At 36.3% G+C, this 27,503-nt stretch overlaps 2 protein-coding genes across 7 annotated transcripts in view; one reads left to right on the top strand and one right to left on the bottom strand.

Annotated features, from left to right (window-relative positions):
• Positions 1 to 4,116, bottom strand: part of FAM185A (family with sequence similarity 185, member A) — a 33,571-nt gene extending 29,455 nt beyond the window's left edge. For all 4 annotated transcript variants that reach the window (XR_001145116.1, XM_004677154.2, XM_012721111.1 and 1 more), the window contains exons 1-2: positions 3,490 to 4,116; positions 713 to 822 (exon numbers count right to left, since the gene is read on the bottom strand). Coding sequence is in view for 3 of the 4 variants with exons in the window: in XM_004677154.2 (XP_004677211.1) it covers positions 713 to 822; positions 3,490 to 3,907 (528 nt within the window). In the remaining variant the exon portion in view is untranslated. The remainder of the gene's footprint in view (positions 1 to 712; positions 823 to 3,489) is intronic.
• A 258-nt stretch (positions 4,117 to 4,374) lies between these two features.
• The window catches only part of CCDC146 (coiled-coil domain containing 146), an 89,240-nt gene continuing 66,111 nt past the window's right edge, over positions 4,375 to 27,503 (top strand). Inside the window, exons 1-2 of one of the 3 annotated variants that reach the window (XM_004676904.2) lie at positions 4,375 to 4,487; positions 14,047 to 14,213. In XM_004676904.2, the coding sequence (XP_004676961.1) occupies positions 14,058 to 14,213 (156 nt within the window). In that variant the 5' untranslated portion in view covers positions 4,375 to 4,487; positions 14,047 to 14,057. The remainder of the gene's footprint in view (positions 4,488 to 14,046; positions 14,214 to 27,503) is intronic. The other 2 variants (XM_012720922.1, XM_012720923.1) reach the window with 2 other exon arrangements.

The following is a 27,503-nucleotide window of genomic DNA, read 5'->3' as shown; positions in this document are numbered from 1 at the left end:
TATATATACAGAACAGAATAGAAACCCCAGAATTAAACCCATATACACATGCTCAGCTAATCTTTGACAAAGGAGACAGTTCCATACAATAAGGAAAAAAATTCTTGAACAAATGATGTTAGGAAACATGGACAGACACATCCAAAAAGAAAAAACTAAATCCTTAATTCCATAATAAAAATTAATTCAAATGGATTAAGGACTTGGCTCTAAGACTGAAAACATAAAATACTTAAAAGAAAATATAGGTAATAACACTATTGGACATCAATTGCAGAAATGTATTTGGGCAAGAGAAACAAAATAGAAAATAAATTAAAAAGCTTTGGGGCTTCTTGAAAATAAAACGGCAATCTATAGACTGGGAAAAGATACCTTTATATAACATATCTGACAAAATGTTAATTTTTAAAATATATAGTGTTCACACAATTAACAATTAAAAAAAAATAACCCAATCAACCACTCTAAATAAACACTTCTCCAAAGAAGACATTCAGATGGTCTATGGACATATGATAAAATGTTCAACATCATTTCTAAGAGAAACACAAATCAAAACCTCAATGATATATCTCGCCCCCGTAAGAATGGCATATATTAAAATGAATTACACTCATTATATGAAAAGTAGAAAAGTATTAGCTTAACATTATATTCATAGTTTGAAAATTTAAAAACTATTGAAACAAAACTAGAAAAATGTATATACCTTAATAGTCTGTAAGATGCTGGTACCATGATCGGTTTCAATTTTGCAATTATCACACTCAATATTTTGGACTTTTACACAGCCAGACCCTGATGATTTGATATTCAAATCTAGAAATAAAAGAATAGGTACTATGGTTAATGGGCTCCCAAGCATTTTAGTATTCCACAGAAATCCAGCTTTTATATCCCTATTATTGATCCCTGGAAAGAACACAGTTGTCAGTATAAAGGTAAGGGGTATCCACCAAGGCAGCTGGACCAAATGTTAATGGCCTTTTCTCAGTTTTTAGAGATAATTATTTCTGCTGCTGCATATCATTTGAAGAGAAACAAAGGAAAGGAGTAAAGGAAGCAAAAGACTTTAGTTTTTATTAGCACTCCTAGGGATGATCACAGAAAGCTTACTTCACTGAAAAAACAAACATACAAGTTGAAATAAGACAGCAAATTAGAATGTCATGGTAAACTGCCCCCAAATTCAAAGCAAACTGCAAAAGAAGCAAGGGTGACTTGTTTTTTATTTTTTTTTTAAAGATTTATTTATTTATTCGTACAGAACTGGGGTACAGGCCAGAGATGCGGAGGGTGAGAAGATTCACCAGAGACAGAGCGGGGAGCAGAACAGGCAGATCGGCAAAGTACACTGCTGAGGGAGCAGCGGGCGGGTCAGGAGAGGTCTGCCACGCCATGTGGATCTCCTCCGGGGCAGGTGGGGATCGAACTCATGTGGAAGTGGCTTAAGCTTCTTAGTGCAGTGCTTTAACCCGCTGCGCCACCAGGGAGGGCCAGGTGACTTGTTTTTTAAATCTTATTTTTACTGTCATATCTAACAGTTAAAAGTATTACCATACATTTACCTTTAAGATATCTGAAGTAAGAAAAAAGGAAACAATTCTGAAAAATCTAGTAGTGAATACTCTCGAAAGCACAAAATTGAACAAATAATGGTATTAAGAAATTTTAGAAAAGGAGAGAGAAGTGCGATTCTTAACTGTTAACAATTTAAGGTATGACCTTGGGTGTCTAAAATTTTTTCTAAATGATATTTAAGAAATTATGTAGATAGCAGTCTCTAAAAGTTTAAAGTAATAGCAATACTTTGTATGGGATTAACCTAAAATATATTTTTTAAAAACTTTGCCCCATACTTGTTTGGACAGAAATTTTTAATTGTTAAAGTTTTACTTAGGGTTACAAGGTTTGATCTAAAGCAGTGTTCACAGACATGGAGTAAGGGGGAGTCTGAATACATGTTACTCTCACTAAGAAGTTACCTTAGCACTTGAGTAGCAGTAATGTCACTGTTATCCATTCTCTGAGACAGATAATAGACAAACTGTAGTAGAAAGAAATTGAATTCTGCTGATCTGAGGGCCCATAAAATTGATACATGGAAACATACTGAAAATGAGACTCTGGCTCTAAATAAAAGAATAAACAAGTAATGCAGTGTGGGATCAACAGCACAGATAATTTCATTTCTGTCTCTGTTGTCATAAAATTTTGCTTATCTTTAGTTCAATATTCAGTTTATTTTAAACTACAATACAGCAGCAAATTTTCCTTCCCTCATTTTAGATGGGAGTGTCTTACTCATGTAGACTAATGAAAAGAAGCTGGAAAGCAATAAAGGTGTGAATCAGTAGACTCCAATTAGTTCATCTCCAGTACTTTCTATCTTGAGAGAGAATAGGCATATTCCGGATCTACCCCCACCAGTTTATGTATCATGAAGACACGCGTTTTTTCCTATTTTCCACTCGTAATAAATAGTTATTTTATTAAATGTGCTATATCACAATTTCCTTATCTTAAATGGTGACAGTAATAGTAATTTGGAGTACAAATGAAAGGATTAGGACAGATTATTATGTGTTTACTGCTATTGTGATTATCATCAATATCACCCTTCAATTCCAACAAGGAGGACAGCTCGGGGAGATTCCTCTAGAAAGTGTGTGCACAGGCCCTCCCGGTAGCACAGCGGGTTAAAGCACAGCACTAAGAAGCTAAAGCACCTCAGCATTTCAATCCCCGCCCTGAGGTGACCCACATGGCCCAGCAGACCTCCCCTGATCCACCCCCTGCTTTGCTCAGCAGTGTACTTCGATCTGCCTGTTCTGCTCCCCCTGTCTCTGGTGAGTCCTCTCCACGCCCCTGCATCTCTGGCCTGTACCCCAGTTCTGTATGCATAAATAAATCTTTAAAAAAAATAAAAGTGTGCACATAGTAGCTTGCCATTTGGGAAATAACACAACCCACAACTAGGAAACATAGCTTGCAGGTATTATTAATTGCTTTCCCAGTCAACACGTCCAATCCGTTTGAAACGAAAACACCTGGCCCAGGTTAGCTATGGGTAATCTCACAGAGCTTAATGGGGACAGACCTCCAAGCCTGTAAAGAAAGGGAAAATGAGGGTGAACTGACATACCAAGTGATGAATTACCAGGAAAATCAAGTCTAAAAATTAAACCACTCTATTGACCAAGTTCAATGACAAAAATAAGAACAAAGTGCCTAAGGATAACATAGGAGATTCCACAAATACCACTCAACCTAACATGCCTGCACCCCACTAATGAAAATTCTGTAACTGAGAACCTAATTCCTAACTACTCCATAAAAACTCAAAATAAAACGGAAAAGTGGAAGCTTCCAAAGGAAAAAGTTCGATTAGAAAGTCAGATCCAAAGGGACCATTAACAGTGCAAGCCGGCCTAATTTTCAAGCTTGCTGTACTCCGGACCCCAAATCCGTATTAACTTCACTTGCCGAACTTCAAGGGCGCGTTCACCTCCACGGACACTTGCGGGTCGATGCTGTCAGACAGGATGGTCACCTCCTTCAGCGCCTCATCATACTTCACCTGCAGGCCAGCAAGGTCCGGCGCCCCGCCCTCTACGCAGCTCACCACTACCAACACTCGGTCCCCGTCCGGGTAGGTGAGGGGGTCCAATGGCTTGAGGGCCAGGTGACACGGGAGCCGCGTCCTCAGCTGGCCGAACGGGCTCACCTGCAGCGACCACTCCTTCAGCGTACGGCGCACTTGGCCGGGCGGAAGGACCTCAGGCTCAGTCCCCTGCTGGCATTCGCCCCAACCTGAGCGGGAGCTGGCGACCTCGCGCGCCCACCCTCGGAACCCCTTCAGCCGCAAGGAGCAAAGCGCCCTGCCACAGCCGGGGGCAAACATGGCGCGCCCCTCAGGCGCTCCCTCAGACCACTTTTCGGCCACAGGACAGTCTGGTCACTCCGCCCGTACAAGCCAAAAGGGAGACGTTTGCCGAGTGTTTGCTGGTTCAAAAGCAATTTAAAATCAGTGGCACATACTTCAAAAACAAGTGGAAAAGTCAAACCTCTGAGCTATCAACCGTGACGCGCACTCTACACCGACCTAGTCCTTTTTGCGGTGAATGACGGGATAGATAGTTCTCAAGGGCCACAGGGAGAGGGAATCTGGACCAGTTATAAACTACATATCCCAGGAGGCAATGCGCAGGGTAAAACGTAAGAGCTAGTGTTAGACTGGGCTTGGAAGGCACAGGCTCTTAAGCACATTGGCCATTGGCGGATCAGTAAAAATAAGATCTGCGCGGAATCCAATTGGCCAATGGAAAACGCGGAACAGGAAAGGTGGGCAAGGCTGGGTGGTTTCCTTGGATACCCAGGACGCGACTTCTTTTGAAGAGGGTGGAGCTTTGGAGTAAACCCCAGGAGGCCAAACCCACACAGAAAAATAGGAGCCTAGACAAGAATCAAGACCAAGGAAAGAGGTAAGAAACTGTTCTTTTCAAATTGAGAATTAGATGCAGATTAGGAGTTCCCTCAGTAGGTAGTTAGATCCATCTATCTCTAATTTCGTGCAAGGTCTGAGAATAGAAAATTTCCTTGACTAGCGAATGATGAGCCCGGTAGGTGTTTTTTGAGGGAACTCACGTTGCGTTAGAGAACAGTGTTAGAGACCGTGCCTCTTTACTCAGTCGAAGTGATCTTAGATTGGACATCATCGGGTGTCTCTGGGTGGTCATTATTCTCTGTTAAAACGACAGTAATAATACCTTCCTTGTCTTAAAGGATTTTTGTAAAGATCAAAAAGTCTACAAAATTGCAATGTAAAATACTGTATTTTTGTTTTAGCGGTAGCATTGATTCTAAGTTGCCAAGAAAAAACGGAAAGATCATAACTTGTGTTAATAGTAGCATTGATCTCTTTACTGCAGTAAACCTGTTTTAGAGACAAAGTAAGATATTAAAGGTGAGAGAGACCATTTAAAGCAATGGAAAGCATGGAACTGATTATTTTCTTAGTGCTGCCCCTGATTTATCTGTCACCTGGATCGATCTGTTTGTTTTTTAGTTTTTAGCTTTAAGATGAACAAAGACTGTACTAAGTGACTCTATAAGAACTTTTTTACCTTTTATTATTTTGTAGGCAATTTAAAATACAGGAGAAACTAATTTTTCCTCTCCTGCTTCTCTCTCCGTTTTGGTGCTTCAATCTTCAATTCTATAAGTTCTTTGAAACCCGACTAAAATATTTTTTTCCTGATCATGTTTGAAAAGGAAGAAAATTATTGATATTAGGCTTAATATAAGATATTAAAAAGTATTGAGACTTTAATAAATTTCATGGGTCATTGATCTTATCTGTCTAATAAATGACTAACATAAATTCCACCTTTTATCTGAATAACATAATTTCCAAGAATGTGTACATACATTATCTCACTTTATCATCACAAATCATTTTGTGTTTAGCAAGATCACTTTATCCTCACATCATATATGAGGAAACAATTCAGAAAGATTAAGATTAAATGCTTAGAAAATTTGATTCTCTATCACTCTACCAAGAGGTCCTTCTATCTTCCTGACACCTTTAAAGAAAAAAAAATTGTTCATTAAATGAAAGGGAAGTATAAAATTTTACATTCAGTTTAGCCATAAGGTTAAAGCACTTGAAAAATATGTACACCCATGACCTGAAATTTTCTGGAATTTAATGTGTACATAAAATTCGGTATGTCTAAAAAAAAACTTATGTTCAAGGAATTTTGTTGTACCAGGTTACTGACACTAACAAAGAAATGAAACAACTTAAATATCCAAAAGTAGGAAAGTTTTACATAGCTTGGTAGTCATCTGGAATATTATGCAGCAATTTAAAAATTAAATTTTTTGTATAATTAAAAATCCCTGTTATATGGGAAATCTTCTGTAATACAATAATAAGTGAATGCTGTGATTCCAACTTGGTAATAGTACTAGTGATTTTAACATAAAATATTTCCAATAATTAACATACATTTATAATAAAAAAATTTAAAGTATTTCTTAGCATACAGTTTCCACAGACTGACTCAAATAGTGAAATAGGTGAATTTCTTACCATCTGAATGTAAATGTCAAGTAATGTTTTACTTTATTTAATGATTATTTACTCAACAAATGGACAGCAGAGGGCATGAGAGTTTTAAGAAAAAATGTAACCTAAACTCAGTTTAAGAAGCAAAAGCCTTTGGAATTATCTATCATTCTTAATTATAAATTTTTAAAACAAATACATCTAGTGACTTCCATTCCTCTTGTGATATCTTAATAAATTTAATAATCTAAACTAACAACCAATAGAAACTGAGTATTTTAAATATGTATGTTAACTGTTTACAGTTGAAATCTGCCTATTAACTGTTTACATGCAGATGATGCACAGAGAAAACTTTGTTATTTAATGTCAGTTTTTCCCACAATATAAACTTTGAGATGTTGCATAAATTGCAAATATCCAGAAATAATCTCAAGGTGGAGGGATGAGATCACTTTGTACTGAAACAATATATGTTTGTGTTTAAAATAGTATTTATTACAACCAGACAATTTATTTATAATAGAGAAATTTTACAAGCTTACTTTATACTTGAGTTGTATGTGTCAATGTTTTGTTTCATTTCTATAAGGTTGTAATGGTATTTTTAAAAATCACATAGCACTGATAAAACCTTTGAGTAGAAATTCCATTAGTATATAATCTGTTTTGAGAATATGGAGGTACTTATGTATGGGTTCAGAATTAATATTTCCATGATAAATTTTCTTTTGTGTCATTAAATAATGACCCTCTACTTCTGGTATGATTATCTTCATAAATATTTTTACCTAATAATAATATGTCTGTCCTTTTACTTTAAACATTCTGTATTATTAAGGGATTATCTTAAAACAAAAGGAAGCTAGATATTTTTTATCCATTTTGAGAATTTATACCAACAGATAAATTTAACTCATATTTTTACATTTATACTTATCCTTGTTTCATCCTATTTTGTGTTTTCTATTAACCTTGCTTTTTTTTAACTCCTTTTTCCATTCATACATTGTTTTAGTATAAATCTTTTCTTTACCTTTTCCTTCTATTGTAGGATGGAAAACTATTTTCTTCTAGTTGTTACCCTTAAATTTGAACATATTCACTTGACTTAGCAAAAATTTAACCAATTGATATGTCCATCCTACTCTCAAACAATGGAAATCTATTCTCTCTTTTATTGAAGTGACTAGTTTATAACATATGCCTCAAGTGTATATCATTATATTTTGATATGTTATGTATTATACTGTGATCACTACCTAAGTCTAATTTCCATCTACTATCATATAATTGACCGCTTTACCCATTTCATCTAACCACTAGCTCCTTTTCACATTCATGATGCTGTCTTTTCCTTTTGATAGTGATTTCTTTCACTGTGCCAAAGCTTTTAGTTTGATTTGGTCCCATTGTTGATTTTTGCATTCATTTCCCTTGTCAAATCCACAGACTAATGTCCAAAACTAATGTCAAATAGCTTACTGCCTATATTTTTTGCTATGTATTTTATAGTTCAGGTCTGTTTATTTTCTCCCCAAAAAAACAACTTAAGACATGCTATCCATGAAGGCAAAAAAGAAAAAAAAACAAGCAGTGGTGGGAGGGAGCTAATATTTATTGAGGACTCTGCTCAGCGCTGGGCTGAAGAGGCTGAACATACATTGTCCCATTTAATCTTTACAACTCAAATCATCTTGCAGTTAAGAAAACAGTCACTTAGAGATTGACTATCTCACCCAAAGTCACACAGGAAAGGGAGGAATTAGATTCAAGACTACATTGATGAACATGGTAGTAGTAATATGCATGTCCCATGTTGTCATCCTGGCAGATTAAAGCCTCTAATCCCAATATTATATGAAATAACAGGAGAAAAAGGAGAGGAATAGACTGTTGCAGATGGAAAACAATGATAGCCAATATAGCATGAAGTTATTTGCAAAATAAACAGATTGATCAAGACCCCGGTTCCTACTATGTTTATAAGGCAATGACTAATTAGACAGGATATACAATTACTGTAATGCTGTGAATCTATTTTCTGGCATTTCTTTTAAAGATACAAGCAAAAGCAAAACTGAAATTTGGAAAACATATACATTTTCATAGCATAAGTCAGGAATGCCTTGCAGTGTGAGGTTTCTAGATTGCACACAACCCGATGGAATCTTTACTCTTTTTTTTTTTTTTTTCTAATTTATAGACGTTCTGGAAGATTGTCAGCTTCAAACAATCTTCGCCATTCCAAACCTCCCACAGTATTGCAACCCAGTCTCTGCTGCTTTCTGCTAAATTATTTGGAAATTACTAAGGGAACTGATAGGGCCTCTCAGGCACTGTTTGAATTTCTGAAGCCTGACTAGACTTGCAGAATGACTGCAAATTACTGCCAGTATAAGACCAGAGCTTCTTGCCACACATTGTATATGTGAGGACTTTCATTTGATTTGTAACTATAGCAACAAGTAACAGTATAGCCCATTGTTTTGTACAATCAAGTCTAACCACATCATGGATTTTCTGATGATTGTTGTTCTGAAAGAATTAATGTCTTTAATTGATTTAAACATTGTTTGCCTACGCTTTGCTGAAAGGGTCCTAGCCTTACCACTTTATAGTGACAGAAGTTGAGTTCCAACAGCCTGCCTGTATTCTTGATCCTACTTTCTGTTACAGAAAGCCAAAAGGCAAAGTCATTGTTAAGGCCATGGCAAAACCACTAAATGGTATAATGGGTAAGGATGGGAGGTTTGGAGCTAGGTTAACATGGGTTTGAAAATAAATACTGCCATTTATTGCTATGTGATCTTGGGCATACCATTATATTCTTTAAACTTCAATTTCCTCATTTGTAAAATAGAGATAATAATGCTACTAGAACATGACTGCTATAAGGATTAAGCAAAGTACTATGAGGAAAAGCTTTGTTTAAATTGTGAAAGGCTACCTAAATATTATGGTTAGGTACACAGGTGACTCATAGCCACTGGGCAGGAGGGCCTGCCTGCAGGTGAGAGCTGCCAAAAGGATACGTCTGCTCAGTCATGTTTCTTCCTCTCACAATTCTTCCACATGGATGGCAATGCCCTCTGTGACCCTGTCATACCCACTCACTTCTGAATTTTGGCTGGATAGATTTCTGAGATGAGAGTGTAGGATATAAGAAGCTTTGAAGAGAAAGAGGGTAACTTCTCTTGGATCTGTATTTGGGGTCAAGTTGCAGTGAGCAGAGGGAGACAAAAGAGTAGTGAGATGAATTGGCAGTAAGTCTAGAGCACTTTCAGTACACAACCTCCCAGGCTGGCAGCTTATCCTGTAACAGTCTTACATGGGTGATTATCATGTTCCTTGTTAGTTGCACATGCACATAATTTAAGATTAAGCTAGCCTAAATATGCCCTTGATACTTCCTTTCAGGAGTATTTTTTTCTTTATGTGTACCTTTTTTTTTTTTAAATAAAGCTAGCCCATGACCACATAGCTACTTTAGCACTTCATTTATGAGATAAATTTTATCTCATTGACGGTTTTTTTTTCTTCTGTGCCTGAATGGGTTATTTTTTGCAGAATTCATTTTTAAGAAATGTTTTTCATTTTCATATTTTTTTTAGAAACAGAAAGAAGTTGTGGTTTGTTTTTTGGTCTTTGAATGACAAAGTTACTCTATCCTACCTTTTTAAAAAATGACCTTTAATCTGTTTCTGAACCTATAAAAAAATTTTTAAGCTTAAGCTCATATATTAAGCTCATATATTGTCATATATAAGCTCATATATAAGCTCATATATTGTCAGATATTGTCTTTGTACAGTAGTAATATCATACAATGATGCATAGAATAAAAGAGTAAGTATATGTCTTGTATTTAGACTTGTGATGCTATTGGTGGCAGTGGTTAAGGAGATCTGAGGTCACTGTAGGCTGCATGTCAGACTGACTGCCGATTATGCTTGTACTGTGGACCAGAGGCCTCTGAAAAGAGGCCTCATTTTCCACAAAATATATGTACAATCATGGAGATACACTGACACCAGTGAGAGGTACTTCTTGTATAATTTTAAACTTACCACAATTTTGTAACCCTGTTTGACATTTCCATTTTTAAATAAGTAAACTGCACCCCCCCCCCAAAATATTAGTGTCCCAGACTTTTTCCTTCCCCCAAGAAGTCTCTTGGTTACTGTAGATGTGGTCAGGTAGGACCACATACCAAGCTTCCAGTGCAGTTAGCAAAGCTAAAGTATGAAAAACAGCTTAGGAGAGAAATATCGCGTTTGACTTTACATCATGCCCTGCTATTCTAAAGTGAGGAAAATTGTGCTTCTTTAGTGACAAGTAGTAGCAAAATTGTGGTTTCCAAATACATCCTTCTTGGCGTTGCAGTTTTACCTACAGAAAGTCATATTATTTGCGTATCCTGCCCTATTCTCGAGCACATGGGGATTTAATTTTTAATTTTTGTACATGCTCTTTTCAACTGAAGAAAAATTTCCTTAAGAGTTCAAAATCCAGGGCCCTCCCTGGTGGCGCAGCGGGTTAAAGCACAGCACAAAGAAGCTTAAGCCACTTCCACATGAGTTCGATTCCCGCCAGCCCTGAAGGAGATCCACATGGCATGGCAGACCTCTCCTGACCTGCCCGCTGCTCCCCTCAGCAGTGTACTTCGTCGATCTGCCTGTTCTTCTCCCCACTCTGTCTCTGGTGAAGCCTTTCACCCTCTGCATCTCTGACCTATACCCCAGTTCTGTACGAATAAATAAATAAATCTTAAAAAAAAAAAAAAAAGAGTTCAAAATCCAAACAAAATGATCATCACCTCTTTAGCTTTAGGGAAGAGGAAGTAGTGGTGTGACTTACAAAACAGGGCATACCCTGCAATGTTTATTGCTTAATTTCTCTTTGTAAAGCTTCCTATTTTGGCTTTCTTTTAACACCAAGATGAAGTATGAATAATTTTCTTCTATACTAAAACTAAACCTTTTATTTACCGTCTTTCTTCCTCCACTAGCCATTTGCTTTTCTGTACCAATGCTCAGTTCCTGTCCTCTCCCTTATAAAATGTCCTCTTCAGACTCCTATATCATAACTCAGGCCTTATCATCTAACCTTCTAGGCAGGGCTGCTTCATTGCAGAACTTGCTATGCAAAGCTTATTTCCCCACCTTGCTTCCTCTTTAGATTGTAAATCACTTGAAACATTGTAAATGCTTGGTCTCCATAAAGCAACTATATAAATACTTGCTTTTTGAGTTAGGTATTATGGGGCTATTCTTTTCTAAAATTGCAATACTTAAGTTATTGCAATACTTCCTACATGAGGAATTTGAGATGTCTCAATATTCTCTTGTTTATGTCATGGAAGTCTAAGAATGGAATTTTTTAATTGTTTTTTTACATCTGGCAATTCATCATATATCTGTAGTGTGATAATATTAATACAACAGATTTTGCAATTCTATGTTAACTAATCCGTAGACTCTTTTTTTTCTGTTAAAGTCTGGTATCAATTTAAGAGCTTTTCTTCCTATTACATAGATTAATTACTGCTTTAGTTTTAATTCACAAGAATTTTATATTTACTTCTATTGAATTTTCTTAACTAGTCACTTGTTCTCCTTTCCTGAAGGTTTAAGTTTGATAATATCTTTCAGAACTTTGTTACAGTGTCTTTTAGTTGCTTTTAATGTAAAATGTTTCACTTGCTTTAAAACTATTTAGAATGTTTTCAGAATAATGGAATTTGAAAATTTCAGCAGACTGAGGAATTTGCACAAATTCACCATAATATCCAATTTTGTTGGCTGGGTAAACTATACCATATTTAAGGTGCAGTTCTTAGAGAAGATTGTCTGAACTTAAGTTTTCAAGGTTCATGCCAACTGAGTTATAAAGATTTCAGGAACCCTTAAAAATATTTTGAAATAAATATATGTGCCATATATTGCAAAGCTTTAATAGCCAAAAAATGGATGCACTATATGTTTATAAATTAAGGGTTGAGTAACTTGTTATTCATGGAGGCAAAGGAATGCTATGTAGCTGGAAATGGAATGAGGACTATTTGTATATTATTACAGAGTCCTTCAGTATATATTATCTAGCTATCGAGATTTTGCTACAAAATAATATGGGCAGTTGTGGGGAGAGGACTTTAGATAAGACAAAATAGCTCATGAATTGATATTTGTTGAAACTAGTTGATGCTACATGAGGATATACTATTCTGCTACTTTTGTTTACATTGTGTTTTTTGAAAAAGGTAAAAATAATGGGTACAGTTTAATTTTCTGAAGCAGATATTCTTCTGCAATAATTATTAACCTCTGACACCCAGGAAATTATCAAATATACATTTTAGCATATTAACACAAAGAAATTTAGATATGTAACTTAATTATTTCCAGCTCACTGAAGATTCAAATAAGCTGTGATTATTTACCAATTGTAAAGTGTTGTAATGCCTTAATAATAATGGGTACGTTTAAAAGGGTGATTTATGGCATTGAAAGAAAATGTGTTAAAGCAGGGGAAATCTAAATGATCTGAATGACTATCAATATCACAAAAAGAAAGAAAGTAAAGCATTGTGGTGCCTCCTGATAAAGGTACATGCTACCACCTATGAAGAAGCTATTTCTAGCAGAGGAGGAAAACAAGTACATGTGCAATTTATGGCTGTGGTAGAAAACTGAAGATATCTTGGAAGCTAGAAGTCCAGAGGCATTATCACATTTAGTCTGCATATGTTGTTCATGAAGCCGACAATTAGTTATTGCTACTTCCATTTTCAAGAGAAAGAAAGAGACTTGATGAGTAAATGATATGTCTGTGGTCACTTGACTTTAAATTGACTATCATACCTCCTGGATTCATTTTGCACAACAAGTTTTTCATATTAAAAGAATGGGGATCCCTATCATCAAGGAGTAACTAAACTGAAAAAAAAAATGGCTATAAGAGATGATACATATTCAACAAAAGTCCAAACCTTAATATTATGAGTTTTATGGAGTTACCTTTTCTGGCAAGAGAAGAGTGCAGGCCTACTTTTCTGTTGGGTCCAGATTCATATATTATTTCAGACCACAAAAGAGCAAATGATTAGTAGAAGAGCATTCACTTATGCAATGGAGGGCCCCTCCCAGCTCTCTCTTGGAAGGGCAGCCATCCCAAATGCCACAAAAATGGGATAAAAGATCATAAAGGCCCAAACAAGGTCCTTTTAGAAACTTCTTTGGGTCTCCCTGAATACCTGAGCAAACGAACAGCCAGTGCACAAGACTGGCATCATAGTTGTGTGACTGCTGCAGACACACAAGGACCTGTTCTCAGAAAAGGCCTGCATTTGTGTTAACACTCTGATGTTACCATCTTGAAATTCTTAGTAATTTTATTTTTGAGCTAATGTTCTGTAAGTGATCTGATGGGATACTTGAGCATGCACTTGAGCATGGGAAAGTGGCCAGTTGGCAGTGCACACAGTGTTGGCTTGAGCTGGGTCCCAGCAGACAGTACAAGTGTGGAGCCATTCACCCGGTGGGATGGGGCACCACAGCAAGTTGATTTTTAGCTCTCCAGAAATAATTTGAATTAAATTTGTGTTATAATTTAGGATGAAGTTAATGTTTATTTGCCCATTCAGAGAATAGTGATTGAACACTTACTACAACGCTCAGTAAGTAAATTTTGGTTTCTGACCTAAAGAGTTCATATTCTAGATATATATTTTTTTTACAGTTCATGAAAAATATCTTACTTTTTAAAGTTAGAATTATTTATTGGTGTAGCAAAAGAAATAATTTTTACAACAAAGACTTATGTTAACATGAATGTAGATAAATTTCCCAACATAGAGTTTCTTTGGAGAGCAGCTTATTGCAATTGAGTTTTGCTTACTTTTTATTAATGTTACATTGTAAAAAAGACATCCTTAGATAGCTGAGTATAGAATGATTTCATTTTAGAATTGTGAAACATGGAAGACAGTACAACAGACACTGAACAAGAAGAGGAAGACGAAGATGAAAAGGCTAAAGAAGATCCCATTTATGCCATAGCACCCACAGTTAACATCCAAGATGAGCGGCTTGTTGATTTATCTACAACTCCAGCCTTCATTTGTCTGCATGAGGTATATTTCTCTTTATATGTATCACTATAGTAAGACCCGATTCATCATCTATTTAAAAATTCAGATAAAGATAGTATTATATACAAAGTAATTTATAGCCATAATCTATAGCCAATATGTACAATTTTAAACACCTTCTCTATCAAGAGCTTTATATAGTCTTTGACTACTGAAATATTGTAGTTTCTGACAGACTTGACAGCACAGTACAATAGATATAGGCATAGGTGCTGTCAGTTAAGTGCTTTCTGTATAGTGAAATTAAAATTTCTTTCATTATTGAATATACACACTTCCATAATATAAAAATTTTTGTCATATAATGATAGAAAGAATATATAATTTCTGCAACAGCACTGAAATCTATTACCTATTAGCAAAGAAACAAAGGGGGAAATATGATAAATTCTCATTGCCTGATTTTTTAAAAATAAGATGAACAATTAAGAAACACCCATATATGAGGAGAGGTGGGTGGTTCTTTTTTAAAATCATAACTGACCACATGTGTAACTCTTGCTGTGCATGAATGGTGTAGTAGAAACTGGTTTAGTGGACACTGGATTCTGAACTATTAATTTTATGTATGTATAGCTGAATAAAACATCTAAGAAATTTGATAAATATCCATAATAAAAATAAGCTAAAAATGTCTTAAGGCAAAATTAGAGTTTATTCAAAACTAAATATCTTCCCACCCTAAAATCAAGAGAACGTGATACTGAGTTATGTTGTTTGATCATTTGGTTAAGGGGGTGACTTCCAGGTTTCTCTTATGGGAAGTTATTTTTCTATTTAAAATGAATAAGCACCCTATGAAGAGATACTCTGAGACAACTTAGTATCCTATTTTACCTACAAGTTTTGCATCTCTTAATGATTCATGCCCGAATCATTATTATGATGGTTGCTAAGCAGTGATTTTCTGGTTGTCATTCCTGCATTTATTAGTTGGCTTCTTACTGTAGGGAAAAACTTTCTCTTTTGTATTTCTGTTTGTTTATATCTGTCTGCTTATCTATCATCTATCTTTTTATATTAATTTATTCAAAGGGGTATAATTCATTACTGTCATTATTCATTTTGATGCTTCAGTTGCCACAAATTTGGCCCATGTATACTCTGATAAGAAGGCTCATTTTTTCCTCCTGACATGTCACTATGATCTCTGTACACATTTTATTTAAGAATATGTTCCATTTTAACCTTGCGTTTTCTTTGCTCCACCCCTGTAATTAGTCATTTTTCAAAGGATCCTTGGCTCCTTTTAGTGGAATGATATTTGAAAACTAAGATCTTAATAATGGATATGTTCATTGCCACTGGTCTGCCACTGCTTTTAAGTCCTCTCAGCAAGGGAGCTACGCAACAGCTATATGAATAAAACAAAAGAGAGGAGCCAGACTTCTAGGTACAAAGTTCTAAGAAAACATGACATTAAAAAATGCAAAGGCAAGGGGTTCTCCCTGGTGGCACAGTGGGTTAAAGTACAGCAGTATGAAGCTATCTGCACCCACTGCAGTATGAGTTCAATTCCCAGCCAGGGAGCTGACCCACATGCTGCAGCAGACTTCTCCTGCCTCTCCTCTGCTCCCCTCAGCAGTGTGTTTCACCAAATCTGCCTGTTCTGTTCCCCATTATGTCTCCGGTGAATCCTCTCACCCCCAACACCTCTGGCCTGTACCCCAGTTCATGTATACATAAATAAATAAATATTTTTTAAAATGTCTAGCTACTGCTGTATTTTTAGGTATTTAAAAGCATGAGTTCAGATATTTACTTTTAGTAGCTTTACGTGACCAGTGTTCTGTGTTTCTGCTAAAATCCATCATATATCCAAACTTTGCAATAGAATTTCTACTTTACACCACTACCTTTAATAATTCTAGCAAACAATACACAAGTCTAGAGTTTATTTCTACCAAAGGTAATGATGAGACAACAAAAAACATGGTCAAACTTTTAAGCCACAGATAAATAAGCATGAGAAGTTTATCTTATAAAGTTAAAGCATAACTGAGGACAACTTCTGCATCTTAATCTTCAATATAACAATTTATTAAATATATCTAGAATGTCTCAATGTACATGTGTATACAAGCTAGAGCTACTAATCATTGGGTACTGGCCAGCCCCTGACAAAGTGGATACCTTAGATTATAACATCAAAGAGCTATCTTATCTAATCCTCTACAGTAGTGTAAAATTATTAAATAAAATACATCCATAATTATATCAGCATTTTACTGTATGTTAACTTTCCTTCAAGCTAACAAAATCTTGCAGAATAAACTAATGGTTTCAAACAATTTTATGTCCATAACAAACACCACTGAACAGGGATTGTTCCTAACCAGTATCTTATTGATTTTTTAATAATCATTTTAACATTCCTCTAAGGTTTATGTGTCTTATAAATCTTTTAATCTTCTGTAAATAAGCTATCCTTCAGCTGCTTACAGCATGTATTGTTAAGGCTTGTAACATAGTTGGCTTAGCTCTACAGAGCTGCAAAACGTTGGGGTGGTGTGTTCCTCTAATATTACTGAAGAATTTGTTCAGTATGGTGTTCGTGGTACTTTGTGAATTGAGCCCAAACTATTTTTTCAATCTAAAGATTCACTTAGACTCTCATAATCATCCATTTATGTTGTTCCCTTAGCAGGAACACTTCCATCTTCAGATACCTAGGAAATCGATATGCATTCAGAGCATGACAGTTCACGGCTGTCTACAGTCTAACTAAGCATATTGCCCTGTGACATCCAAACCAAAAAAAAAAAAAAAAAAAATCAAGTCAATACCTTTGTGCACCACCCTTTGCAAGGTCTTGCTTCTGTTTGTAACCTTTTAGATTCTGGCTTGTTTCCTATGTCCTTTGAGAAACTACCTAAGTAGCTGTCTCACTGTGGCTTCTCCAGACTCTCAACTCCCACATTTGTAAACTGTACCCATCTCTTGGTATTACCATAGATTATTGATAGACATTTATTGACTATCTTTTCATCATAAAATATTTTGCATAGAAAATTTATAATTACCTACTGACATTTGGATTGTATTGTGAAATAAACTTAAAAGCACTATTTTAATTCATACTTTGGTGTGACTATTTGGAGTAGTACTTAGGATCTAAGCCTCATGATGTCCATCCATGGACTTTTTGGATTAATGCTGAACACCTGACCAATCTGCCCTTGCTGCTTACCTGTGAGTCCTGGTACTCTGCATACTTCTATTCATCCAATGAAGATTTGATTCTTCTCTATTTTTTTAATTTAAAAAATTGTTTTGGTTAAGGTATAGTACATCTGCATTAAATGCACAAATATTCTACTTTGTGTACAGTTAGATGAATTTTTACATCTGCCTATAACCAACATATTCAGAACTGAATTCATTCTTTCCCCAAATCTCCTTTATGTTCCCTTTATCAGTTTGAAAGTTAAATATTTCTTTTAAAATGTCTCTTGAATATTTCTCTTTATGCCTAGAATATTCCTACTCAGATTAAGATATATTTCCTACAATTCAGGTCTCCCTTGAGACTCTTCTCAGTCATTTCTCCCACAAAATGTAACTACTATTTTGACTTACATTATTAGTTTCTTTTTCTTAAACATCATATAAATGAAATCACACAGTATGTTTTTTTATGTGTCTGACTTTTCTGACTCAGATGTGTGAAATTCATTCATAGTATTTCCTTTTTGATGATATATAGTATTCTATTGTATAAATATATCATAAATTGTTCATTTAATTCTATGAATATATTTGAGTTGTTTCCTGTTTTTGATTATAAATAAAGTCCCAGAATCATTTTTGTGTATCCCTAATACTTGGGAATTCTCTTAGTTAGATATGTACTTTGAAAGAGGATTACTCTGTCATATTCTAGGTTTGTATTCCACTTCAGTAGATAGCTTCAGTAGATAGCTTTTCCAAGATTTCACCAACACACACACTGATGGGCTATGTATGTAACTTGGCAAGGGCCATACCTCATTGTGTCCAATACAGTGCCTTGCTCAGTGCCTTACCATTTTATTTATTATAAAACAGCTTTGTTTTCCAAGTTTCTTATGTGATTAAAAAATCATTATTTAAGCAAATAGTTTGTGTATTTTGTTTGAAACACAATGTTTGAAGTTGTCACATGTCCAAACAATATGAGCTATAGCATTCATGGTATTAATTCCCCAAGTTAGGATTTCACTACTATCTGTATGTGGTAATGTAAGTAGCACTGATTTCTAAGTATGACCTCAGTAGTCAAATATCAGTGTGTCAAATGTTGAACTTTCCAAGACTAGAACAGAAACCATAAAATAATCTTGTTTTAATGCCGAGAGTCAAAATCAAAACAAGAAATTATCTCGCCTAAGCCTTGGCTTTTCACCAAGAACCAGTTCTCGCCTCCCTTCTCTTCATTTCCTGAAAATAATTCTTGTAACAATCCTTGCTAAGCCTTCGATTTGACCTAACAGTAGAGAAAAGGTAACAAAAGGGCATTTGAGAGGTCTGAGAGGGAACACTAAAGAAGTCAAAGTGTGAGTCAGTATAAACTGCAAAATTTTGTTGAAGTGTAGAGGATAGAGGGCATGCAGACAATTGTGGGTAAATAGATGAAGATGGATTGTTTGTTGTTATGTGACCTTTTCACTAAAACTATGAACTTGTTTTACTTCTTAGAAAATATGTAATAAATGTATTTGTGTCCAAGTTTTCATTGCAAGTCAGATTTGAAAATAATTTTTCAAATTATTGGGAAATATTATTTCTTAATCCATTTACTAGATTTAACACCCATTAAAATGTATCCCTTCATCAAAAGGATCATTTGTAAAATAGAATTAGACTTGGGCCTTCCCTGGTGACACAGAAGGTGAAAGCACAGCACTAATAAGCTAAAGCCATTTCAGGACAAGATCGATCCCTACCCCAGAGGTGACCCACATGGCACAGCAGATCTCTCCTGTCATGCCCACTGTTCTGCTCCCCACTCCGGTGAGTCCTCTCACTACCCCTGCACCTCTGGCTTGTACCCTAGTTCTTTATGCATAAATGAATAAATCTTTAAAATAACTACTAATAAATAGAATTAGACTCTGAAATATAATGGATTATAGATATAACATATCTGTTTACAAAACAAAGACTTACATGAGGATTAGAAGAACAGCCATATTCCAGTTTGCAGAGTCACACCTCCAAACCCCATCATTAAAGTCATATAGTGCATATTAGTTTAGGGTAAGAGAAAAAATGTTCTATGTTAGGGTATCCTTACTCTTGGCATTTTCAAAATGATAACCATGAAAACTGATTTTTAGAAAAACTTTGCTTTCTGAAGAGGCTATGACAAGTAGCAAATCAGAGTTAGAAAAGTAAAAAATTGGGGCATTGAAGCATTGGCATTTCCTCTTCTGGTTAGATTATCCTCCTGTGCTTATCTGAAAACTCTTTACTGTATGTGGACCATATGCCGGACATGGAGCTAGAAACCAGAGGAAAATACGGCGGTGGTTAGACCTTTCTTTTAATATTCTGCTCTTTTTATAAGATTTACTTATTCATACATAGAAGAAGTGGAGTACAGGCAGAGGGGTGGTGCATGAGAGGATTCACCAGAGACAGAGTGGAGAGAAGAACAAGCAGATAGACTGAAATACACTCCTGAGGGGAGCAGCAGGTGGGTCAGGAGAGATCTGCCACACCATGTGGATCACCTGCGGGGCAAGGATCGAACTCATGGTTTAGTGGCTGTGATAGCTTCTTAGTGCTGAGACTTAACCCATTCCACCATCAGGGAGGGCCCAGTGGTTAGACTTTCTGCAGCTCATCTGTCTCTTCACCTGTGTAGCCCATATCCTCCTCTTTCCCTTTCTCTTTTCCAATTCTTTACTGACATTGTGAGAACCTTGTTTGTGTATATGAGCATAACTGTTTAACTATATAGTCAATCAAATTTTAATTGCCTCTATTTTTCATCCTTTAGTTACCATGGTAGCAAGTCGATTAAACATTAAAAGTAATAATATAAACTCATACACTGTTTTTCTCAATAGTCCCTGAACAGATGTTGTTTTTTAAAATAAGGATTAGAGAAAATACTTAATGCTGTTGTTTTCTCCTTTGAGAGAGAAGGTAGTTGACATTTGAAAGCTTATGACTCTCAGTAGAGAATGTGTATATTATGAAGCATCATCTTTAGTACTTCAGAAAACTATTTGAATATATTAAGCACTAAAGATGGAATTTTAAGGAATCAAATAAATAATGTCCTTTCGGGACATTTTTTTAAATCAACACAATATAAAATCTGTTATGTATATATATGTAGGTAGGGAGAGTGTATTCTTATCTGATGGATAGATTTTTTGGTAATAAAGTGGCAGGGAGTGTTATTGAAAAATTGGCTATTCAATAACTGGATTTACAGTTAATATCAACAAATGAGTCAGCATAGTCAATACTAGAAAATTTAGCTAGAACAAAACAATATGATAGTTTTCATTGGGCAAGCAAAATCAGGGGCAATAGTGATACTACACCAGACTAGGAAGTTAAAGAATAGAGTTTCAGAGCCAGGTAATAAAGTTTTTCATTCAAGAGTTTAGCTTTTTTCCTTTAAACAATTTTTCTAATATGTATACTATGCACATAGTACAAACATGCAAAAGGTGCAGGTCCTGATGGCCTCTCACTCCCTCCTACAGTCTGCACTCTGCTTCTCCAGAGGCAAACTTATTAACAGTCTCAGATAGCCTTCCAGAGTCTATGTACAAATAAGCAAGTGACAATATAGCATACACACACACTTTTTTTGTGTGCAAATATATAAAAAATATATATTTATATATATATCTCTATATAATTTCATTGTTCTTTTAAATGATTTCAACAGTATTTCAATACATAAGTGAAGCATACTTGATTTAATCAAGTCCTTTTTTTTTTTTTTTTAAAGATTTATTTGTGCATACAGAGCTGGGGTACAGGCCAGAGGCTCAGGGGTGGCGAGAGGCTTCACCAGAGACAGAGTGCATAATAGGCAGATGGACAAAGTACGCTGCTGAGGGGAGCAGTGGGCGGGTCAGGAGAGGTCTGCCACGCCATGTGGTCACCTCTTGGGCAGGCGGGAATCGAACTCATGCGGAAGTGGCTTTAGCTTCTCAGTGCTGTGCTTTAACCCGCTGGGCCAACAGGGAGGGCCTAATCAAGTCCCTTCTACAAGATATTTAGGTAATTTCCAATCTTCCTCTATTACAACCAATGATAGTCAGGATAGAGAGGCAGTAACTTTAAACATGTATCATTTTACACAAGTGCAATCATGATAAAAGAACAAATTGTCGATAATGAGGTTGTGGATCAATGGGTTTGCTCATTTCTAAAAAAATTTTAAATATACATAAAATATACATCTTAAATAATTGTCAAGTTTGAGTATACATTGAATATATTTTAATATGAATATATTCACATTGTTGTGCAACAATCCCCAGAGCTTTTTCTTCTTGAGAAACTGAAACTCTATAAGCATTAGACATCAATTCTTCTTCCCTCTCTACCCATTGCTTGATAATTACCATCCTACTTTCTCTTTCTACACATTTCACTATTACAGTATTTGCTTTTTGTGACTGGTTTTTATTTAGTATAATGTCTTCAAAATTTATTCATGTTGTAGTAGGTAACAGGATCTCTCTCCTTTTAAAACAGAATAATATTCCATTGTATGTATACATACAAAGTGAACAAATATTTCTTCAAGAATCTGCTTTCAATTCTTTTAGGTATAGATTAAAAATGAAATTCTGGATCAATCATCAATCATCAATTGCTTTAGAAATTTTATTTTTATTGCCAAAATGCCCTCCATAAAGGTTATAATTCTCTATGGCCTCACCAACAGGACTGAAGTTTCTTTACTCATACCTGCACTGTGAACTAATTTTTTAACCTTTGTCACTCTGATAAGGAGAAAAAATATTTCATCATGGTCCTTATTTGTATTTATCTTTACATGAGAGGTGTGGCGCTTCTTTTTATATGGCTAAAACTACACTGGAGTGTAGCATAGTAATATAAAATGTTAGAGAACTGCCATTGAAATGATGGAATATTCGTATTAGTCTCAGTTCCTATGACAAGAGGGTATGTCATGCTATTGGGGCCACATGGGCGCAGTGGTCAGGAGGCAGAAGGAGAGGGAGAGACTGTGGGCAAGAGCCATTATTGTGATTCCTTGGGAAGGGGTGGGTGGGGGAGAGTAAACAGGTCTAGGGGTACCTAGTTTGAAAATTTCTGCAGGTGCTGGGAAGATTAGAAGATTAGAAAGAAGATTAGAAAATCTTAGAAGGTTTTCCTGGTTGTTAGCATCTAGTACTGGAATAACTAGTGGCCCAAGAATGAGAATTTTTAGTGAAGGAGCCAGTCAAGAATGTGGTCTCTGGATTTGTTAGTTTGCATGAAAGCATGCCTCCAGGAAGAGGAAGGGCTGATGAGGGAGACAGGAACAAGGCAGGGTGACTCAAGCGCATTATCGGGTTGTATATAGAACAAGGCGTACACAGCATGGGCCTGTGGAGAACATGCTAGAAAATCAGCTTTACAGAAGCTAGAATCATGGTTAATATGAAGACCCATTAGTCTTTTGGGGGGTAAATCTGTTCATATTCTTTTTTCCATTTCTTTATGGTGTAACTTTTCTTCTTATAAATCCATAGATACTCCACACATTTAGAAAAGTAGCCTTTTGTGTATAATACACATTGCAAAAATCTTCTGGTTTGTTGAATTTCTTTTAAGTTTGCTTAAGGTGGTTTTCTTCCATAGGAAGTTAATTTTTTATGTGCTTAAATTTATTGTTTTCTTTCACAGTTTCAGGATTTAGTGTCATACTTAAGACCTTTGTTACTCTGCGATCATAAATTGTTTCCGGTGTTTACTCTTAGTGCTCTGAAAGCTTGAGTTATATCATATTTAACCTTTGTTCCATCCAGCACATATGTTGGTAGAGGAGAAACAACAACAAGCTTAAGGCCTTATACCAAGTCCATTCTTTTCTGAGGCAAAATTCTTTACATCTTCCTAGCCCTTGCATATCCTGGTGGAGGCAAACAGAGGTATGCCTGGGAGGCAGCAGAGGGGTGAAATAAGGGGTTACAAGTGTTGTCTGATATCAAATCTCAGATTAAGAAGATAAGAATTTTGCTGTCAGTAAAGACTCCATCTAAGAATAGACAAGTTCGGGTCCTCCCTGATGGCGCAGTGGGTTAAAGCACAGCACTAAGCTTAAGTCACTTTTGCATGAGTTCCATCCCCGCCTGCACCGGAGATGATCTACACGGCACAGCACGACAGACCTCTCCTGACCCACCCACTACTCCCCTCAGCAGTGTACTTCGTTGCTCTGCCTGTTCTGCTCCCTACTCTGTCTCTGGTGAATCCTCTCACCCTCCGCATCTCTGGCCTGTACCCCAGTTCTGTATGAATAAATAAATAAATCTTAAAAAAAAATAAACAAGTTCAACATAGCTTAAGTATTAATGGTCTGTAAAGAAAATCTGGTAAGGAACTGAGGGAGTAGTTCAGCAAAAATGGGTCTGAGTTCTAGCTCTGTATGGACCAGTCAAGCTATCTTCGGTAGGTCATTTTAAGTTCTCTGGGCCCTACTTTACACAAATTATACATTTCTTAGCTTATGGTCCTTCAGGGATACCTGTCTGCCTAGCCATGGTGGTTGTCGCCAACTTTTAAAATTGCCTTTATCACTTTTCCCCAGTGGAAACCATCACAGAAGCACAGTATGTAAAACAGATGTGGATGTGGAGGATGCAGAGGAGGACACAGGGGGAAGGTCTCTTCATACCTGTCAGGGCAACTGTTCCATCTGCAACTCCCTGAGGCACCAATGGGACAACCCCGTGCCCTGTGCATATAGCTCGGGAACTATATAAAACCTAGCCCTATTGCTCCCACCTTAAAATCGCTATGAGCACAGCCAAAAGTACAAGAGAGCTGCCTCCAGAGCCTTGGGAAGCAATGTGAGGGTGCCAGAGCGCCCTCAGGAAGAGGTGCTGGTGGCACAGCACCTCACCGCCTTGGGCAGCGACCTCGGAATGAAACTTACCAAAATTCCTCATCAGAACAGAAATGTCTCCCACTCTCCCTCTTTGAAAACTCCCAAAACCTCATTTCCCCACCCCCAGGCTGTTTTTCACCCTCCTTATTACCAGTCATCTTTTCCTTGATGCCTTCCATTTCATTCTTTTGTAAATGTCTGAAGTGTTCCTTCCAGTTTTCTTTCCTATTCAGTATCCCATTATTCCCTCATAATCAATCCTACTATCCAGCTTCCTTAACTACCCATTCTATTGGAATCCCTCTAGGTTTTTAGTCCTTGACTTGATTAGATAAAGGCAAACATTTTACTTGATATAAGCTACAAGTTAAAAAAGTCCACTACCATCATTCTTTATAAATGATCTTCACCCTTTAAAAGAATTATTTTATTTGACAAGTGAAAATAACAACTTTGTTTTATTTTGGTGTTTATATAAGAAATATTTTAGATTCTAAGAATCTACAAAGTGCTTTGTACTTGAGTACAGCATTTTCCTCTGTGAATTCTGCCATGTAACCATGGAAGTAAAGTAGTATTTGGAGAGCATGGAAGCTCTTTGCCTTTTCTGTCAGTGTTGTTATAAATTCTGACATAGCTGTGGGTAGAGTTTTTTTAAAACTATGCTAAGTTTTAAATTAACATACTTAATATATATAAATTTTTGAAATATCTCAGTCAACAGAATATTATGTAACTTTTTGATATGATACAAAAAGAGATGTTTTCACCTTAAACTGAAATTTAGTTGAAAACGTTTTATAGGTTCACACAGAAAGAGCAGGGATGATACTGAAGTTTGCTATGTATGTATTGTGGAATTACCTAGGTAATTTTTCATGGGAAAACAGGCCATTTCATGAGAAATACACTGAGAAGCGTGAGACAGTTTCTAGATAACAGTGGTTTGCTTTTTTTCAGGGACAACTTCATTGAGTGTAAAACATTGCCTGCTTACTAGAGCGTTAATCATAGCAAACAGATAACACTGAAGTTCCCCTAGGCAACCGCCGTCAGCATGTAGCAGCCGACAGCTGCTTAGTATTAGTATTTAGGGAGCAAGAATCTCTAAACAAAAAACTAAAACAGATTACTGAGATTGGCTGGGAAAAGTTACATGATGCATTACTGAGTGAGGAAAAACACAAACAAGTAGTTTTCCACAAGTTGTGGAACACGAGTTGTGTTTTCCACAAGTAGTGGACACTTTTTTGATAATTTTACAACATAACACAAATTATTTGCTTCTTGTAGAAGATAAGAAAGCCAGTTTCCAAAGGAAAAAGCTGAACAAATTTTCAGATCCTACATGACCTCAAATACGCTGAACTTTTAGATGAGGGTTTTTGTAATAGAAAAACAATATCATCCTTAATTACTCAGAAATCTTGAATGTTAGAGATTAAACTCAGAATTTGAGAGTTGGAGACTTATTATTTGGGGAAAATATCAAGATACTTTGATAAGTTTACTAGCACCGTGCTATACACATAGTAGGCAAATGCAAAAGATTTATTTGATTTAAATAATAAATATATATTTTTTGCTTTCAAAAAAAGGTATAGATATCCTCAGAGGTATGGTGTAAATTTGCTGCAAAAAATAGCTTTAAAAAATAATACGGATCTTTTTGTGAGAGCATGTCATTAGAGAGATGCTGATACGTTACCTATATAATGAGTCTTTTTTTTTTTTTTTAAAGATTTACTTATTCATATAGAATTGGGGTACAGGCCAGAGATGCAGAGGGTGAGAGGATTCAACAGAGACAGAGTGGGGAGCAGAACAGGCAGATCGACGAAGTACACTGCTGAGGAGAGCAGAGGGCTGGTCAGGAGAGGTCTGCTGCGCCATGTGGATCTCTTCCGGGCAGGCGGGAGTCAAACTCATGAGGTAGTGGCTTAAGCTTCTTAGGGCTGTGCTTTAACCCGCTGCACCACCAGGGAGGGCCTATAATGGGTCTTTTTTAAAGAATAAAAAAGTAAAAATTTTTTTTGTGTTTTCTTACTTTGGGATCCTATCTTCCAGAGGATACACTGGCTTCCTCTTTGGCAATACCTTTATCAATTTTTTTGAATAACAACATCCTGAATTTCCTTTCCATCCTAGCCAAATAGATTGATTTCAGGGTAGAAGCTAGACAATTAGTGATTAATGTAATGTGCAATAAGGAATACATAAGATAGTAGGGGACCAAAAAGTAGCCGTACCAAACCCCTCCTGATGTCATCAAGGAATACAGCCCCCAAAAGAGAACTATTTAAAAGGAGCAGAAAGGGCGCTCCCTGGTGGCGCAGCAGGTTAAAGCGCAGCACTAAGAAGCTAAAGCCACTTCAGCAAGAGTTCCATCCCTGCCCTTGGAGGTGATCCACATGGCACGGCAGACCTCTCCTGGCCCGCCTGCTGCTCCCCTCAGCAGTGTACTTCAGCCATCTGCCTGTTCTGCTCCCTACTGTCTCTGGTGAACCTTCTCACTGCCCCTGCACCTCTGGGCTGTACCTCAGTTCTGTATGCATAAGTAAAATAAATCTTTTTTTTTTTTAAAGAAGCAGAGAAGGGAAGGAGATGGATAAACATATGTATATTCTAGGTTTATATATGTTATTCACTTAATGCTCTCAATAACTCTTTCAGACAAATTGTATTGTTACCCCTGTTATATAATGGACAGAGCCAAAGAACAATCAGATTAAGTAAATGACCCATGATTATACCATTTGCAAATTCAAACCCTGCAAGGCTATTTCCTAAGTCGCTGGTCTTAATCAAGATAAAACCCGGCAGGAATTAATGATGTTCTAGCTCCACAGGGGAACAGAATACATAAAGTAATGAAAATATGATAGAACATGGTTTATCCAAAAACAACAAGGTGTTCAGTATGGCAGGAATGTGAGTTATGGGGGGAGGGGAGAGAAGGACACTGAAATGGCAGACAGAAGTCAATGCACAAAAGGACCCATTTGCCAGATTTTATCACATAGCAAGTTGTTGAAAGGTTAATCAGCACAGTAACATGATCAAAACAGATTTTTGAAGAATCCCTCTGGCACGGTACAGAAGATGGGTTAGAATAGGTCAAATCTGTTGTCACAGGTTACTATTAGAAAGTATTTGCATTGTCCTAACATCCAAACCTAAATGATGAGTTCTGTACC

Source organism: Condylura cristata, unplaced genomic scaffold (assembly GCF_000260355.1).
Source record: "Condylura cristata isolate star-nosed mole 26May11 unplaced genomic scaffold, ConCri1.0 scaffold00005, whole genome shotgun sequence".
NCBI classification, from domain to species: Eukaryota; Metazoa; Chordata; class Mammalia; order Eulipotyphla; family Talpidae; genus Condylura; species Condylura cristata.
The sequence above is the reverse complement of the archived record's forward strand: the minus strand, read 5'-3'. Positions and strand labels throughout refer to the sequence as shown.